The sequence below is a fragment of the Panthera pardus genome, unplaced genomic scaffold (genome assembly GCF_024362965.1).
Source record: "Panthera pardus isolate Hobbes unplaced genomic scaffold, ASM2436296v1 HiC_scaffold_1, whole genome shotgun sequence".
NCBI classification, from domain to species: Eukaryota; Metazoa; Chordata; class Mammalia; order Carnivora; family Felidae; genus Panthera; species Panthera pardus.
The window spans coordinates 43,797,326-43,816,609 of NW_026526654.1; the positions used below are offsets into that span (position 1 = coordinate 43,797,326).

A 19,284-nucleotide genomic window follows, 5' to 3' on the forward strand; every position below is an offset into this window, starting at 1 on the left:
TAAATAGTCAATTTTGGAAAACATTTGTGAAAATTCACATAGTGAATGAATCAGGCTTCCACAGTGAAGAAACAACTATTTGAAGGCAGAATCTTAGGACACAAGTGGTAGTAGATGGGGCCTGAAAGCCAGAAAAAAAGAGTAAGTATCTTCAGAGAAGCTCTTCCTAATCTATATCACCTGTTGTTAGATCTAGTTAGCTACACAAAAGTCATCTCTAAAATCTAGTCCAGGGACACCTTATCCCTTTCACCCAACATATAAAATACACCTTTAAGAGAACCTACTCCAAAGGCCATTTCTAAGACAGAGACAACCCTGCAATTCCCCTGACACCACTTCTAGGATATGCACTTCTGAACTGCTTCCAGTAATATTCCCCACTTCATCTCTCTCAATAATATCTTTCCAATAATTTCTTCCCAAATACCTGATATAGCTTTCCCAGACTAGGAAACAATGTCTTCAGGATACTCATGAACCAATGATCTGTTTTGAGCATTTCTTTCTCTATTAGGATAACAAAATGGCAAAAACATGGCCAAGACAAGGCAGTGATAGTTCAATGGAAAAAACGCACTGGATTAAAAAACTAGGCTTCATAATACCAACTGTTGGCGAGGATGCGGAACGACTAGAACACGCATTCATTGCTGACGGGAATGCAAAAGGTGCAGTCACTGTGGAAAATAGTTTGGCAGTCTCTTATAAAGTTAAACATACACTTTCCATAGGACCCAGAAATCCTGCTCCTGTGTTATCTACCAAGAGAAAAGGAAACTGACATTCACACCAAAACACATACACAATCGTTTACAGCAGCTGTATTATTTACAGACGCCTCCAAATGGAAACAAGTCAAATGATCATCAACTGGTGAATGGAGTAACAAACTCTGGTATATCCATACAATAGAATATTCCTCAGCAACAAAAAGGAATAAATGACTAATATTTGCAACAACATAGGTATATCCCTTTTCAAATTTTTGAGAGAGAAAGGGAGAGAGAGAGGGTGAATGAGTGAGGGAGGGGCAAAGAGCAAGGGAGACACAGAATCTGAAGCGGGCTCCAGGCTCCAAGCTGTCAGCACAGAGCCCGACAGCGCAGGGCCCAGACTCACGACCCATGAGATCATGACCTGAGCCAAAGCTCAACTGATTAAGCCACCCAGGCGCCCCCTCGGTGTATCTTTTTTATGGTAAGTGAAAAAAGTCCAACCTGAAAAGACTGATAACTTCATTTATTCAACATTCTGGGGAAATGTAATGTCTTTTGTTGGAAAAGGTAAAACTATAGGGACAGAAAATAGATAAGGGGTTGCTAGGACTGGAGCTGGGGAGAAGGGTCAACACAAAAAGGGCATGAAGGAATTTCCTGAAGTGACAAAACTATTTTCTTTATTGATTATGGTAATGGTTATGAAACTGGGTGTGTCAGTCAAAAATCATAGAAATGTATGCTTAAACAGGGCATGAATTTTACTGTGGGTATACTGTACTTCAATAAGTCTGACTCAAAAAAACAAGAAAGAAAAATGGGGTTATCTCTTAGTTACTAACTGGCTTTGGGCAAGCCACTCGAAACTCATTTCTCCTTTGGGCAAGCCACTAGACATTCATTTGTCCTTTTATAAAATGAGGAAATTTTATTAGCTCTAAAGGATTTTTGGTGAGGAATAACAACAAAAAATCCTTTATGGACTCTAAAGTTCAACACAAATATTACACACTAGACATACATACAGTATATGGGCAACACAATGATGAATGAGACAGAGGTATGCTAAGGAAATATACTGTCTAGTGAGAAAGAGATAAAACAAGTAATTATTAAATAATGTGGAAATTCAATTCCAGATATATGAACAAGGCAATAAGGGGTCAATAACAAGGAGTATTCCAGGAATAAGAATTAACCCAAGAATAAAGTATAAATTAATTCATAATGAATAAAGTGTATCACATATTCAATATAAAGGACCAGATCACAATGAGACACAAACATGAGAAGTCATTAATGCACACGGACAACTGGGATCCAGTAATCGAAACACAACACGGACTTTGAAAAAGCCTAAAGTAAAAATTATGACAACATGGGAAAAGTACCTCACGATGATTTAGAAGTTGTTCTAAATCTAATGCCATTTGATTCTTCATCTGTAGTAAAGCTGACTTTTCTTTATTCAAATTGCTGAAAAAAAAAAACACCCAAGTTTTAAAAAGTCATCACATTGGTGTAAATCTAATTAATAAATAGAAAAAAGCAAAAGGCTAAAGACAAATATGATGTATTGAATTAAAGAGAAATTAAATTTATACTCTATAAAGATATCTATCAGATCATCCACTATAATGTTTGATTTAACCAACAGCTAGCTATTTTCTAAGAAGACTTTTTCTTTTAATAATCATTTGACAGTGCAAATGAGATGTTTTCTGAGAATCTTTTCTGCCTAGTAGGGGTATAAAATTTGTGTTTTAAAGGTGACTATTTAATCCTGAAATGTAAAAAGATGAAGTGGGATTTATATAAAAGGTAAAGTATGTATGGGCAAAATAGTAAAACTCAAGATACTAGAAGTCAAATTAAAAATTTAACCTTAAAACTAAAAGTAACATTTTATAATTTACTGCACACTAAATTACCAGGTATATAATTGAATTAGATAAATGAATCAGATATTCAGTATGTGGTAAACTTGGGAAAACAATTTTTGTCTCTATATTCTTAGTTCAATCTTTAATTTCTAAGTCTGCCTTGTGAATTTCCCTCAGATAGGACCTGTTTTCTGATACGAAAGGGTGAAAAAAGCCTAAATAGAAGAATATATTAATATTTTAAAAGATAAATATTTGAGGCATGATTTATATTGTCTGGAGTTTTATTATTCAACATATAAAAATTAATTAGAACCGTTAAATGAAATACTCTTTGAAAGCCCCTGGAATTAATCTACTCAGCACTACAACGAGAATTAAGAAAAGCAACAGTGAATTAAAATACCGTAATTCCATAAATGTCAAAACAAAATCTGTGAAGGTAAAACTAGTGAGGATTATTTTGCTGAACAGGTAACATGTTTTAAGTTATCCTTTAACAAAATGGAAAGCCATCAATTTTTAAATTAGGCAGAAGTTTTTGTTTTTGTTTTTAAATTCAGGGGATAGTAGCAGGTATTCTGGAAGAACTGGTAATTCCAAGGACTTAAGAGGAAAAAGCTCACATTCTCTTTTTTCCTAGTAACCGTGAACTTCCCCAAGGAAGCACCACAGTTTGTCCTCTGAGAGAAAACACAAGATGCAATTCTGACTTTTGTTTCCAACTATGCCACTGACACAAGTGTGTGGCATAAATCACACCACATGACTAAGCCTCAGTTTTCACATCTGTAAAAGTGGAAAATAATACTCATGTATGTCAAAGCGATATATGAATTATCTAGTGAAATGATTATATAAAGAATTGAACACATAAAACCTGACATAAATGTATATGGTATTACTACTTTAGATGAAAAACAAGTATCACAGAAAAACAGTAATTAAATGCCATACAGGTTAGCAGCTTAGCATAAAAACAGATTTGACTTTCAGAATTAAGCATCAGAGATCTTACTGAGCCTTGGAGTTGAAAAGAACTAAATAATATAATGTAACTGAATGCCAGATTCTGCCAGAGTCTTCCAAAGCCTGGTAAAGATCAGATGTTTCTGTAACTGTTGAATTAGAATCTATCTTTAGCTAGAATCATCATGAAGAAGATAAAACATTTTTCGAAATTAAAATAAACATCCAGTAACATAGGACTACGATTTTTCGAGGAATAGAAATGTATTAATGTTCACATGCATGTTAATACATGTCAAATACATGTTACATACACATCGTATGTAAACATACACTCACATACAGTACACATATGCACACACACATACATACTCTCAAATACCAACAGGCCCTTAAATAAAACGCAGTGCAACAGGAATGGAGGAATGTTGAGGTAATAAAGGATTTTGACTGGATAATTCATTAGAAATCCTTTATATGTAGTGTTCAGTGTTTTCCAGAATAAAGTAAATATTCCATATTTAAATAGCAAAAATGGGGCACCTGGGTGGCTCACTTAGTTGAGCATCTGACTTCGGCTTAGGCCATGAACTCACTGCTTGTGAGTTCGGGCCATGTGTTGGGCTCTGTGCTGACAGCTCAAAGCCAATCCTGCTTTGCATTCTGTGTTTCTCTCTGCCTCCGCCACTTGTGCTTGCTCACGTGCGCTCTCTCTCTCTCTCTCTCTCTCACACACACACACACACACACACACACACAAACATTAAAAAAAGTAAAAAAAATAAATAGCAAAAATAACTTTATAATACAGAATAAAAGCTAGGTGTATAAATTGGTTTACAGAGCAACTCTGTTCTATCTGCAAGATGTGGGTTTATGACAAACAGTACAGACTCCTCAGACAATACTTGGGCATATATTTTCTAAGTCTCAGCCTTCTCTACAATATACTCTTAAACCACAAAGGAGGCCATCTTCAACACATGCGTCTCTAAAACTGAATATGACGATTATTATACTCTGTGTTCTTCCAGTATGTATGTAATTACTCAAACGAAGTTTAGTCTCCTTAAGACACATTTCACAACAGTGGAAATTTACCTTTAAAAATACAAAGCTTCCATGCGTGACTCATAAAGCAACTACAAAACAAATCTCCTTATAAGCACATCTATCGTGAATGGCATATTACACCCATAATTGTTTAATTCACTGTTAATTATTACTCAGAAATTCATGTTTATGGCTCTGTGTCACCTGCTATATGATATACTCTTCTTTAACTTCCTGGATCAGTATACCCTGACTTAGCTTTACAAGGCTAAGTAGTTTTTTCTTCTTAAACTACTAGTAAAGAATAAACTGAGAACTGACAACCGGGAAAGGAAATTTATGCTAATTATTCTCTTTCCATGCTTCGTTCAGTTGTGAACTATAGATCAAACAAACTATATAACCCAGACTGTCTCTTGTGGCTTGGTAGAAAGTTTACCAGTACTACTTGTAGAAGGGATTATTACTTTAATGATAGGGGGATTTAAAGTAGTTAATAGTGATATCTCAAATGTTAGCTTTTAATGTGTTTATAATGATTTCATTTTAGTACATATTTACTCTAATCTTTCTACACATTGAATATGTATAGCTAAATTTGCAAGTCATGGGTGTGGTATAGTGGTATTGTTTTATTTTCTAAGAAAATGATAAAATTACTCAGTTCTTTAAAGAGCTTTTACTGAGTAGAGAAATATTTAAAAGGTAATCATTTAACTGAAACCATAAAACTCCTAAAAGAAAACATATGCAATAAACCCTTGGACATTGGTCTTAGCAATTATTTTTTTGGATCTGTCTCCTTAGGCAAGGGCAAAAAAAGCAGATATAAACAATTGGGACTGTATCAAACTAAAAAGCTTTGAAGCTACAAAGGAAACCATCAACAGAACACAAAAAGGTAACCTACAGATAGATGAATGGATAAAGACGTAGTGTGTATACACACATGCACACACATGGGAATATTAGTCTGTTATAAAAAAGAATGAAATCTTGCTATCTGCAATAACATGGATAGACCTAGAGGGTATTATGCTAAATGAAGTAAGTCAGATAGAGAAAAACAAATACTGCATGATTTCACTTACATGTGGAATCTATAAAACAAAACAAATGAACAAACAAAACAAAACAGGAAGACTCATAAAAACTGTTGAAAGTAGTCGTAAGAACTGGTGGTTGCCAGAGGGGAGGGGGCCGGGATTTGGATAAAATAGGTGAAGGGGATTAGGTGGTACAAACTTCCAGCTATAAAATAAGTAAGTCACGGGGATGAAACGTATGGCATAGGGAATACAGTCAATAATACTGTAATAAGTTTGTATGGTGACAGATGGCAGCCACACCATGGTGAGCATTTTGTAACATATCTAAATGTCTAATCCCTATGTTGTACACCTAAAACTAATATAATATGGCATGCCAACTATACTTCAATTAAAAAAATAATCAATTAATATAAATATTCCTTACAATTAAAATCAACATGCAGCAAAAAGGAATAGGCATTTTTAAGGAACAACCACTCAGTAATCTTTTTGAATGGGTCATTTAATGTTTACATTTCAAATTAATGAAGGACAAAAGGAAGGGAAGTAATATTTACCAAGTTTCCTCATGTGCCAGAAGCTTTATATAGGTCATTTCATTTAATTTTCACTTCTAACCCTTGATGTTCACGCTAAGATCTGTATTTTACAGGCACATTTACCATGACAAAAGAAAGCAGGCTGATGTGTGCTCAAAGCCCAGGATAATTCCACTACATCTGAAATGTCATCAGCTCAGAGTAGGAGTGATGGTAGATAGACTGCTGTATCTGACTCGTTGATCGGGCTATTTTTATGGTATTTCATTCATGTCATTAAGGTACATTTAACAGCATCTCAAAGGTCATAATTAACCTACTGAAAGCACCTTAATTTTTCACATTACAAGGTAGCATAGCTACTTCAATTAAGAGCAAGGTTTCATATCCTATGAAATACTAGTTCAGAATCTATTAAAATATACAGTAAATTTATGAAACAGCTTTAAAGGACTCAGATTTAAGCACAAAAAATATTTTTATATATTTATATTTTATGCCAATTTTCGTAATTGGCATAGTTTTTATGATTATTGTTGCTGTTACTAAGTGTGAGAAAGAAGCCCATTGCCCCAATCATAGGAGAGACGTGGAGACGAGGAGAACAGTGAAGTGAGGCTTTAATCAACATTCTTGCAAGAGCTGGTGTCTGATGGACAGATCCACTCAGAGGGGTTACAGCAGGCAATTTATCTCCTTGCAGGAAGTCCCTCCCCTGATTCCTCATTGGCTGAGTACTACAGAGGTTACAGCCTTACCCAGAAGTCGCTTATGCCCATGTAAGGCCAAAAAGTAGCCTGAATGGAACAAGTGTACATTCCTTGAGGTGACGCAGAGACTTCAGTTCTTTGGCACATGCTCATTGCAAAGCCGGTGAAAAATAAGCCCATGAAATGGAGAGGGGAAGAAGAACCAGGAAGTGAAGTGTCTAAGGGTTTGGGACTCAACTGTGTGTGTGTGTGTGTGTGTGTGTGTGTGTGTGTGTGTGTGTGTGTGAGAGAGGTGGGGGTGGGGATGGGGGAGGGTTTGTACATATTTCCAATAGGTTGTAAACCTATTGTTAACTAGACAGCACAGCTTTTATTTGGTATTCCTGAAAATGAATCATCTCACTTACTTCTCACATTAAGGGAGTCCTAGTTTTTGTCAAAATTCAAGATATTTTGAGAAATGTTACTTATTTTTAAGGTAATTCTCAACATGAAAATTTGTTACATGTCAGACCAATACTCAAAAGAGCAGTTATATAGCATTCATAATGTGTAGGCACAGTCCTATATATATCACCGAGATTATATCATTTAATCCTCAAAATGACTATATGAATTAGGCACTGCTAGTGCTAGAGTACTACTCTCAGTTCACAAATGAGAAAACTGGCTGTACTGTCCAATAACATAGCCATTAGCTGGCCATACGTGGTAATTAAGATGAAAAGTAATTTAATTAAAATTAAAAATTTAGTTCTTCATGTGGGTAGTGGCTACCATACTGGACAGTGCAGATATGGAATATACTTACCATTACAGAGAGTTCTATTGGAGAGTGGAGGTTTCGAGAGTTTAACTGACTTGTTCTAATTCAAAGCTGAGTACTGAGCTAGATATGAACCCATGCAACCTATCTGTAGAGCCTGTATTCCCTTTTAAACTCTGTTTTTTAAAAACAAGTTTATGTGGAATATTTTGAAAGAGAGAAAATATAACAAACCCACATGTATCCATCACCTAGCTTCAACAACTGTCAATTCATTAAAGCTCCAATTTTAACTACTCTTTTACACTTTTTTTTTTTTGGCTTCTCTTCCTTAATTACATTAGTTAACGAAAAATTACCCCTTATTCAGAATAGAACATAGGGAGGCAGTATAACATAATGGTTAAGAGTATAGAATTAGAAAGCAGACAGATCTGGATTCAAATTTTGGCCCTACGACCAAACAGTATGTTCTTAGATAACAAGTTACTTAATTTCTCTAGGGCTGAATTTGTTCATCTTTATAGTTTCCTCCTACAGCTAACTATTTAATAATTAATATTATTAATTAATCTGTATTAAAGATTTTCAGCTCTCTTAATTCTTAGTTAAATAAATATTCAAATAAACTTATTCGAAGGTAACTGTGAAAGGTAATTTTTCCACAGGACTTTTATGTTTTCACTCCAAGATTAAAAAGGTAAAAAAAAGATTCTACACAAAATTTCAAATATAACAGAAGTATATAATATAGGAAGAAAAAGTTCTTCCCTCAATTTCCCTAAGATAACCAAGTACCCAGTGAGTGATAAGACATAATTTCTATTGCCCCTAGTAGCTATTTATAGAAGAACTGTTTAATTGATTGATTGAATTATTTAACAGTTTCTTGATTTGGTTTATTTATTATTCAGTAAATTTAATGAATATTGGCTATACATATTCTAAATGTAATTAACTTCAAAATCAATCCAAAAATAAATTCTTACTTATATTGACATTTTAAAGCATAAATGTGATTTAAAATTATTTTAACCTATCATCTTAAGATTAAAAATAAATGTGATTTAAAATTATTTTAACCTATCATCTTAAGATTAAAAAGATCAGGAATAAAGTTTTGGACCAATTATTTTGGTGGGATAGAAACAAGAGAAGGTGGTTATTCTGATTCATCAAAAAGAATACCCTCCCATACTTTAGAGTTAATTACCAATAGCTTTATACTTTGATTATATACCTTAGGAAATCTGAATTTAATATATTCTCCTTATTGTTTTCCAATTCCTTAATTTAACAATTTCTATTCCCATCTAATTCTTTGCTTCTATATTTATGAATTGGCTAATAATTTATCTAAATTATTCTAACAACCTTAAAATCCAATAACTAAGCCAACTAATCAACCATCCATGAGTTAAAATCTTTCTTTCTGTATACCATCACTCTTTTACTCCAATTTAAAAAGAATAAATGATTGTATAGATGAACAGGTAAAGAATGTGAATGGCTATTAAGTGGAGCAAGTCCTTTGGATAAGGTGTCATGTAAGAAAACAATTTAAATTTAAGGAAGTGAAAGGGGTTTATTTATATTTAGGTGATTCATGGGTTACTTCATGTAAAGAGTCAGGGGAAGAAAACCCTAAAAAATTCCTTGGCAAAGTCAACAGAATCTAAGCAAATGTGTATATTTTATCTGTTTAAAAAGTTATTTTGACTCCACAAATGGCATCTGGTTATGTTCTCCCTCGCTTTGGTTAAACCCCATCTCACTAAAGAATTGTAGGGGAACAAGGACAGGATAGCTTTTTGCTTCCTAGGGTGAGGGGAGTGCTGTTAGTAAGCATAGCACTGTTAGGTCCAGGCTAAGACTTCTGATTACAAGGTGGAATGTGAGCACCTAACGTGACGTGACCTAAGTTTCTCTAAGATAAATTACATTTAAAACCATGTTCATTATTTACATTTTTTTCTTCCCAATTTACAACCTTAGTTCATGGATAGCAGTATTATGTTTACGTTGCCTTTATAATTAAAAAAAAAAAATGAACAGATGATTTTACCTGACATCTTTCTCAAGTTGTGTAACATGCTCTTTCAGTGAATCAATCTTAGAGTCTCTCTGACGCACTGATTCAATGAGATATCTGTAAGGTTGCTGAGTCTGGTTTAACAGAGAATTGGCCCTGTCAAGCTAAAGAAAAACAGATTTCATGAAAATCTAAAACATTTTATAAGAAACTGAAGATTATTATTCTAGCACAGGTACAGTATGCCAAAACTCCCTTGCATGAGTTACTCAGAAGAGCTTTTCCTATGTAACTTTGAAGGTTTTCAAAATTATTAATCAATAGAACTATTCTTTATAATAATAATAATAATAATAATAATAATAATAATATGTAAACACAAAGAAAAATGTTAAATAAAATATGAATTATTACCAGTTTCAGGGACGGGTCACCTAAATGTTTTTGCCATTTGTTGGTTTGAGAAGATATGTGACAAAATTTATCTCCTTTTAATAAACATCCATTAGCTAAAAATAAAAACCTTTTATTTGAGCTTTATTTCTATTAAAAATAATGACATTGCAATTTAGCATTTTTCTACATCTTCGTATTTCCTTCCATCTTTATTTCTAAAACTGATAATTTATGAAACTAAATCACTAGGTATAATGAAGTTTTTTTTAACAAAAATGGTAGGGGCACCTGTCTGGCTCAGTTGGTTGAGTGTACCACTCTTGACTTTGGCTCAGATCATGATCCCACGGTTGTGGGATAGACCTCCTCAGTGTGGAGCTTAAGATTCTCTTTCTCAGGGTGCCTGGGTGGCTCAGTCAGTTAAACATCTGACTTCGTGACCTCAGGTCATGATCTCACGGTTTGTGGACTGGAGCCCTGCACTCGGCTCTGTGCTGACAGCTCAGAGCCTGGAGACTGCTTTGGATTCTCTCTCCCTCTCTCTGCCCCTCCCTGGCTCGTGCTCTATCTCTCAAAAATAAATAAATGTTAACAAAAGTTAAAAAAAATAAAGATTCTCTCTCTCTACCCTATCCCCACTCTCACTCTCTAAAAAAAAAAAAAAAAAAAAAAAAAAAAAATTAGTTACAATATAAAGAATATACCAGCTTAACCATTTTATAGTACACAATTCAGTGGCATTACATATATTCATAAAGTTGTATAACCATCACTAATCTCTATTCCTGGAACATTTTTATCAATCCCAATGGAAACTCTGTATCCATTAAACAAAAACACTACCTGCAACCCCCCAGCCATTAGAAACCTCTACTGTCTCTATGAATTTGTCTATTCTAGATCTATAAGGGGAATCATATAATATTTGTCATTTTGTGTCTGCTTATTCCACTTAAGGTAATGTTTTCAAGGTTCACCCATGCTGTACAATGTATCAGAACTTCATTCCTTTCTATGGCTAAATAATATTCCATTGTGTGTTTATAGTACATCTTATTTATTTTTTCATCTGTTGATGAATACTTGGGTTGTTTTCACTTTTTTGGCTATTTTAATTAATGTTAAAACAGTGGTGTATAAATATCTGTTTGAGTCTCCATTTTCAATTCCTTTGAATATCTGCTAGAAGTGGAGTGAAATTGCTAGGTCATATGGTAATTCTATATTTAACTTTTTAAAAAGTTAAAAAAAATTGTTTTCTATAGTTAACTTTTTGAGGAACAGGCAACTGTTTTGCACAGCGGCTGCATCATTTTACGTTCCTATTAGCAATGCACTTGGTTCTACTTTCTCCACATCCTCACCAACACTATTATTTCATGTGCCTATCGGTCACTGTGTATCTTTGGACAAATGTCTATTCAAGTCATTTGCCCATAATTTCAATTATGTTGTCTGCTTTTTTGTTGTGGAGTTATGGGAGTTTTTTTTCTTTTTTCTTTTTTTTAATTTTTAAAATGTTTATTTTTGTGAGAGAGCGAGAGAGAGAGAGAGAGAGAGAGAGAGACAGAGTACAAGCCAGGGAGGGGCAGAGAGAGACAGAGAGAGACAGAGAGTCTGAAGCAGGCTCCAGGCTCTGAGATGTCAGCACAGAGCCCGATGTGGGGCTCAAACTCACAAACTGTGAGATCATGATCTGAGCCGAAGTCGGATGTTTAACGGACTGATCTACCCAGGTGCCCCTGGGAGTTATGTTCTGGATATTAAACCCATATTAGACATATGACTTGCAAATATTTTCTCCCATTCTGTGGGTTGTCTTTTCACTCTCTTGATTATGTCCTTTGATCACAAAAGTCTTTAATTTTGATGATGTCCAACTAACCTAGTTTTTTCTTTTGTTGCTTATACTTTTGGTATCGTTTTATTTTTTAACATTTATTTTGAGAGACAGATAGCGGCAGGGGAGGGGCAGAGAAAGAGGGAGACAGAGAATCCTAAGTTGGTATCATTTTTTTTTTTTATTTTTTTTTAACATTTATTTATTTTGAGACAGAGAGAGACAGAGCACGAACGGGGGAGGGGCAGAGAGAGAGGGAGACACAGAATCGGAAGCAGGCTCCAGGCTCTGAGCCATCAGCCCAGAGCCCGACACGGGGCTCGAACTCACGGACCGCGAGATCGTGACCTGAGCTGAAGTCGGACGCTTAACCGACTGAGCCACCCAGGCGCTCCTAGTTGGTATCATTTTTAAGAAACAACTGCCAAGCCCAAGATCATGAAAATTTTCAATGTTTTCTTCTATAGTGTTACATTCTTAGCTCTGAAATTTATGTCTTTGATCCAGTTTGAATTAATTTTTGTAGACAGTAGGATAAGGATTCTATTTCAATGTTTGACATGCGGATATCCAGTTTTACCAGCACCATTTGTTGAAAAGACCATTGAATGGTCTTAGCAATCTTATTGAAAACCTTTCGACCATATATGAAGGGTTTATTTCCAGACTCTCTATTTTATTCCATTAGTCTTATCTATCTATCCTTATGCTAGTACAACACTGTTTTGACTACTGTAGCTTTGTGGTACATTTTAAAACTGGGAAGTGTGTCTTCCAACTTTGATTTTCCTTTTCAAGATTGTTTTGGCCATTCAGGGTCCCTTAAAATTGCATAGGAATTTTAGGATGGGTTTTTCTATTTCTTCAAAAAATGCTATTGGGATTTTGATAGGGATTATACTGAATCTATAAATTGTTTTGGGCAGTATTGTGATCTTAGCAATATTAAGTCTTCTAATCTATAAATATGAGATGTCTTTCCATTTATTAGGTCTTTTAAAATTTCTTTAGCAAAGTTGTGTAGTTTTCAGTGTACAACTCCTTCTCCTGTTTGATTAAATTTATTCCTAAGCTTAGATTTTATTCTTTTTGATGCTATCATAAGTGGATTTGTTTTTGTAATTTCCTTTTGGATTGCTTTTTCTTAGTACATTATGTACAATCTTATATTAGACCTTTTCACTTTACCTTTATTATTTTTCCAAGCTCTCAGAGTAACTTAATTTACGATTTTAATGGCTACAAAACTGTCTAGGAAGCCAACATACCATAATTACATTGCTTATAGTAATAAACCTTTAGGATGTTATCAATTTATCAACTGCATCATAAATAATGTTGCAACAGACTTCCAAATTACTTTTTTCTTTAATTAATGTTTTCTTTGTGAAGTTTTTTCATAACAGAAGTTGCACTAAGTTTAAGGACAACGTAATGCTCTTGATACATAAGACCAAGATTCTTTTCTTAAGGATTTTATTAACTTATATATCCAACCAACCTTGGTTTTTGTTGTTGTTGTTGTTTATTGCATTTGCTCTTTTTTCCTAAGCAGATGTAAGATGCAGGTCACACACAGCGCTGTCAGTATCCATAGGCCCCTACTTTGGTACCTAATGATTTCTCAGAAAAGGTATTCTAAAGTTGGATATGCAAAAACTGAACAAATCACAACAGAAGTGGTAAACACCTATTATAAGAATGAGGGGTGGGGAAGGGAGTACTTTATTACACAGAACAAAATTGCCACAAAATTCCTACTTTATGACCTTAAAATATTCTTCGCCAATAAAATTCTAGCCTTGTATATGTTTCATTATTTTTTCCTCTTTCCTTCATAGTTCCTAACAAGTTCAATGGAGGCTAAAGATTTGCTCTTTTTCTGGGACAAGAAATGACTTTTTTTCCTCAAGTGAGTTACATTTACAAGATTTATTTTTTTTTAACATTTTATTTATTTTTGAGAGACAGAGAGACAGAGCGTGAGCAGGGGAGGGACACGGAGAGAGGGAGACAAAGAATCCGAAGCAGGTTCCAGGCTCTGAGCTGTCAGCACAGAGCCCGATGCAGGGCTCAAACCCACGAACCGTGAGATCATGACCTGACCCGAAGTCAGATGCTTAACCGACTGAGTCACCCAGGTGCCCCTACAAGATTTATAGATATATATTTTAAGATCTAAACATATCATTTATTTTAGTACCCACATAAAAGAAATGAGTGACTAGCAGCCCAGAAGCTGAAGGTGTAGAGAACAGCAGGATGGATATAATGGAGGGTACAGAGGAAGGCAGAAGAATCAAAGGCAGAAACAATCATTGTCAAAGTGAACAGCCTTGAGGTCTAGGTGGGTAAGGAGGAGAGTGAAGCCAAAAGGTGGTTGACCAGCTAGCTGCTGTAGAATATCTGTTTGCAGATTGAGGACTACTTTGTAAAAGTTATTTAAATGATTTGACTAAATTATATTTAAAATTTTCCTTTTGGTTACATTAGCCCAGGAAAAGAAATTCCTCAAAGATAAGGAAACGAACAGTGAAAAAAAAGAAGACTTCATTTTTTGAACATGATTCATTACAAAGAAGCAATGCCATAAAGAAAAAAATACCATGAATATTTTCTATAGTTTGGGTTTTAGTGTCCTTTTTCCTTGCTTTGGTAACCGTTCTTTTAAATTTATTACAATGTCACTGGAATCTTATTACTTACTCTACTAAGTTACTTTATGAACATTCAAATACGCAGCTGGACAAAAATAAAACTGAGTTCTTCTTACCTGTATAACCAGTTTCACTAGTCAATTAAATCAAACAATTGCCTTGACTTTGTTTTCACGGAACTGACCTTAACTGAATAAACTGAACTGACAAGTTGCTTTGTGTTTCAAAGTGCAGAACAATCGGGGTGGGGTGGGGTGGGGTGGGGCAGGGGGGCAGGGTGGGGGCTGGGGTGCAACGTGAGGGAAGCGTTAAGGGCATTTACAAATCGCAGTTAGCTGTAGTCTAGAATGTGCTATTTTTGAAACTTATTGGATCTAAATTCAACTGCATAAAAGAATAACAGCAGTCATTAGTCTTAATTATTTTAGTTCCATTTTTTTTTTTTCATCACAGAAATTACATATGTTAGGTTTCAGTACTGTAAACAAAATTAAGGGCCCCAATGCCTTACTTTTAAAAGGTATCTTTAATATACAACCTAGAAACTACTCCCTCTCCGGATAATAAAAATAACTATAGTGCTGTCAGTTTTAAGAATATATTTTTTTATAAACTTTTAAGATTCTAAATCCCAAAATGTATTTTAATTCCTCACGAAAAATAACGTTTGTCGATGAAAAGTGATGCTAATACCTATTTTTGAAATAAATGTAATTTGACAGAATTTAATTCCTCCAATGTGATTTTAAAAAGTCTTTCTGTAACCATAATAATTAGTATTAAAAGTTTCACAATCACTTACTTTGTCTATTGTTAGCAATCTTTTCCTTATAGGAAAGCCTTAGTAATTAGTGACTCAAGAATCATATACGTAATAAATGACTCAGGACTAAACCCATGACACAACATTTTACAGAATTGTTATTCCTCCTTTGTTTCAATAAATTGTACATATGATTCAGAGAAAAGCAACACCTGATTAAAACATAATTACATATATATATATATATATTTTTTTTTTTTTTTTTTTTTTTTGAGAGAGAGAGATAGGCAGAGAGAGGGAGACAGAGAATCTCAAGAAGATTCTGGACTGTCAGCACAGAGCCCGACATGGGGCTTGATCCCATGAACTGTGAGATCATGACCTGAGCCAAAATCAAAAGTTGGATGCTCAACCGACTGAGCCACCCAGGTGCCCACAGAATTGTTATTCCTCCTTTGTTTCAATAAACTGTACACATGATTCAGAGACAAGCAACGGCTGATTAAAACATAATTACATGTTTTAATTCAAATCTTAACTTGTTCTTAGATAATCTAAAATTACATATTTTCTCTTAAAATTAAATATATAAAGGTGATCACATTTTGTTGTGTTTTTCCTAAATGTGGGATTTTTTTTTTTCTTATGGAGTTTATTTTCAAAGAAACTTCTAGAAATGGAGCTCCTTCCTGCCAGAGACAAAATGCATTCTGTTGAATAGAATTTAATACTGAATTGATTTCTATTTAAAATATATACAAATGACACTTTCTAGTACTGGTGGTAGTTTGTGAGGAAAATTCCATATATCCTATCTAATCTTTTTGATGGTGCCAAGGAATGTAAAATGCCTATTTGAGGTCCAATAAGGGGCAACACTTTAGTATTAATTCTCTGTGTTCTCAATCTAAAGCAGTTCTCAAACCTAGTTAAGTCATCAGAATCACTGGGGAAAATGTTCAAAAACGGATTTCCGGGGCCCACCCCAGTCCCACTGAATCAATATTTCTGATAATTGGTCAAATTTGGAAAGCACAGCTCTGGTCATCTTGGACTTGCTGCAGGCTATTCCATCCAACTATTTTAGCAGGTTTAACAGGACTGCACATCATCTTATATCCTGACTTTACTATCCTTCCCATTAAAACCAGCTTCTTATCCTGTGTCTCACATGGTTAATTATCTCATCTTTAACAGGAGTGATATTTAACTGATAAAATTCAACCATTTAAGGCACCAGCTTTGCACTGGGGCAGGTGCCACGTATGGTATCTCTGTTGGTGGATGGTGAGGAGGTCGCAGGGATCTCGGAGAGGTGCCAGTACAGACAGGAATGACACTCAGGGCCTTGGGACAACAGCTGTGTGCAGTCTTCTTGCAAATATTTTGTTGTTTTAATAACCAAAAGCAAGTGCTAGTTGATTATCAGCCCTGCTCTGGTCCCGAGATTGTCAAAGTATGGTAATAAGGAGATATTAATGAGGTAAAAGGAGAAAGAACAGATAATAAGATGAAATTCATGAGTAGGACATTAAATATTTCAGAGCAATCAGTGATGGATGCAAGGGACTATCTACTTATAAGTCACAGAATAGAAAGGGCTGTGGAGCATTATTTTTCAAAGTGTGGCCATGCATCACTTTTATTAGAGTCACAAGATGAGCTTGTTAAAAATGCAGATTCATGGGTTTCATTCCAGTCCTACTTAATCACAATCTCTGAGGGCAGGATCTAGAAACCCACATTTTATTTTATTTTTTTAAATGCTTATTTATTTTGGAGGGATGGAGGAAGGAAGAGAGAGAGAGAGAAAGAATGAGAATGCCCGGCAGGCTCTAAGCTGTCAGCACAGAGCCCGATGTAGGGCTCTATCTCATGAATCACATCATGACCTGAAATGAAATCAAGAGTTGGATGCTTAATCATCTGAGCCACCCAGGTGCCCCTAGAAACCTACACTTTAAACAAGAATCTTTGGTGATTCTTACATTCACTAGCATTTGAGAATCACTAGTGACATGTAAGAATAGGACAAAGGGCAGATATGTGAGGGACAGCTACACTATAGGGTTGGAAGAAGACGAAGACATGGGAGAGGAATGGTGTTGTCAAGCAAAGAGAGAACAGAATTTCTAGCTTATCTATAAAATCTATAATGTCATGCCATAGATCAGGAGACTGAGAAGAGAACACTGTCAATTAGGAAGTCACTGGCGATCACTAACGGAGGGCAGAGCTGAACAGAGGATCGGGGGGACAGAAGGAATAAGGTATAAAGAGAGGGGTTAATTTTTGAAAGTTACCTCTGTGTGTACACACACACACACACACACATTCTCATTCTCTCTCATTTTTTTGAAGAGAAACCAAAAGGGGGAAAAAGAGAGAAAGTGAAGATACTACAAAAATCCTTGGGTGACAGAGACTTAAGAGAAAGAAATTTAGATGACCTAATAAGGAAGATAGAGATGATGGAAGTGATGGTTTTGAGTGGAAGTGACCTGCAATGAAGATAATGGGAAACATGACAGATGCAGAAAAATAAAAACAGTGGGCAGTAGGAATGAGGTTCTGGTTGATGTTCAACAATATGAATTTGTAATTCTTTCAAGCAGTAACACATTTCCACAAGAAATTTTCAGCATATTACCACAAAACCAAAGAATTTTCTCTCCCTCTCTCTTTCCTTCCATTAAGTATTTACAGGGTAACTATCGTTGCCCTGTAAGGTGCTATGTGAAAGGTAGCGATGTCAAGAAAAGCCTGATGGATGAATTAGTGACAAAGCAATCTAGGTGCTAGTGAATGTAGTGCTCAGATGGCTGGTAAGGTCATGGCTGGGTAGAAAGAAAAGTGAAGCCAAGAAGGGCCTGACAGATTGGAAAATACAGAGTTTATGAATGTGGAACATGTATTGAGTGCAAATAAAGCACAGATTTAGTGAGAATGAAAGGACTGGGAGAGCTGGAAGGACAGGAGATTAGAGTCAGAGAATGGAATTTTCAAGTTCAAGTGTTTTAAATTTCTTGCCCCCTTGAAGCTCCCTCTGAGAAATTCATTTTAACGTGGTTCAACTGTATGACAATCCTGATGGTAGAGGGGAGGGCGCTGCAGTGTTGAGTTGTAACAGCTCTTAAATGAGAAAAATGTAGTCATTCATGAGTTATCAAGGCACATCAGTAAGGTAAAAAGTTTAAACAATTTGTTTGATGTGTAAACAGGACACAATTTATAGATAAATCACTTTGTCCCTTACTTCAGTGGTGGCTGGCATTCGGTACACACACCCACTCACATGAGCTGGTGTGTGAACCTATAAAAAGCATGTTTACAGAACAAATTTTACTATATTATCCTGAATCCATGTAATTGAGTTTTTTCCAGAATGAGCCATAACAAAGACTTCTTGGTTTAAGCACTTGGCAAGGTTAGACACAGAGCTGTTAGAAAATGAAAGGGAAATGTTTTGTCCGTAAAATAAATTAGTCATTCATAGGGTAGATAAATATATGTTCATCATTATTAAAATGAAAAGGCTAATTTATTAAAAAATTTTTTAATGTTTATTTATTTTTGAGAGAGAGAGAGAGAGAGAGAGAGCAGGGGAGGGGCAGAGAGAGGGAGACACAGAATCTGAAGCAGGCTTCAGGCTCTGAGCTGTCAGCACAGAGCCTGACGTGGGGCCCGAACTCACGAACTGTGAAATCAGGACCTGAGCTGAAGTCTGATACTTAACCGACTGAGCCCCCAGGCACCCCATAAAGGACAAAATTTGCATTCAGAGCAGTCAAAATCCAAATCAGTCTCAGGTCAATTTTGTGGACAGTGTTCTGTGGGCTTTATCACCTGGTGAAAATTTCAGATCTTAAGGGCAGAGGTATCATATATTACAGCACTCGATATGC

General features: G+C 35.2%; 1 protein-coding gene across 4 annotated transcripts in view; it reads right to left on the bottom strand.

Annotated features, from left to right (window-relative positions):
* Positions 1–19,284, bottom strand: part of PIBF1 (progesterone immunomodulatory binding factor 1) — a 201,878-nt gene that overhangs the window by 25,493 nt on the left and 157,101 nt on the right. For all 4 annotated transcript variants that reach the window (XM_019437172.2, XM_019437173.2, XM_053898793.1 and 1 more), the window contains exons 15-16: positions 9,757–9,887; positions 2,111–2,195 (exon numbers count right to left, since the gene is read on the bottom strand). In XM_019437172.2, coding sequence (XP_019292717.2) covers positions 2,111–2,195; positions 9,757–9,887 — 216 coding nt within the window. The remainder of the gene's footprint in view (positions 1–2,110; positions 2,196–9,756; positions 9,888–19,284) is intronic.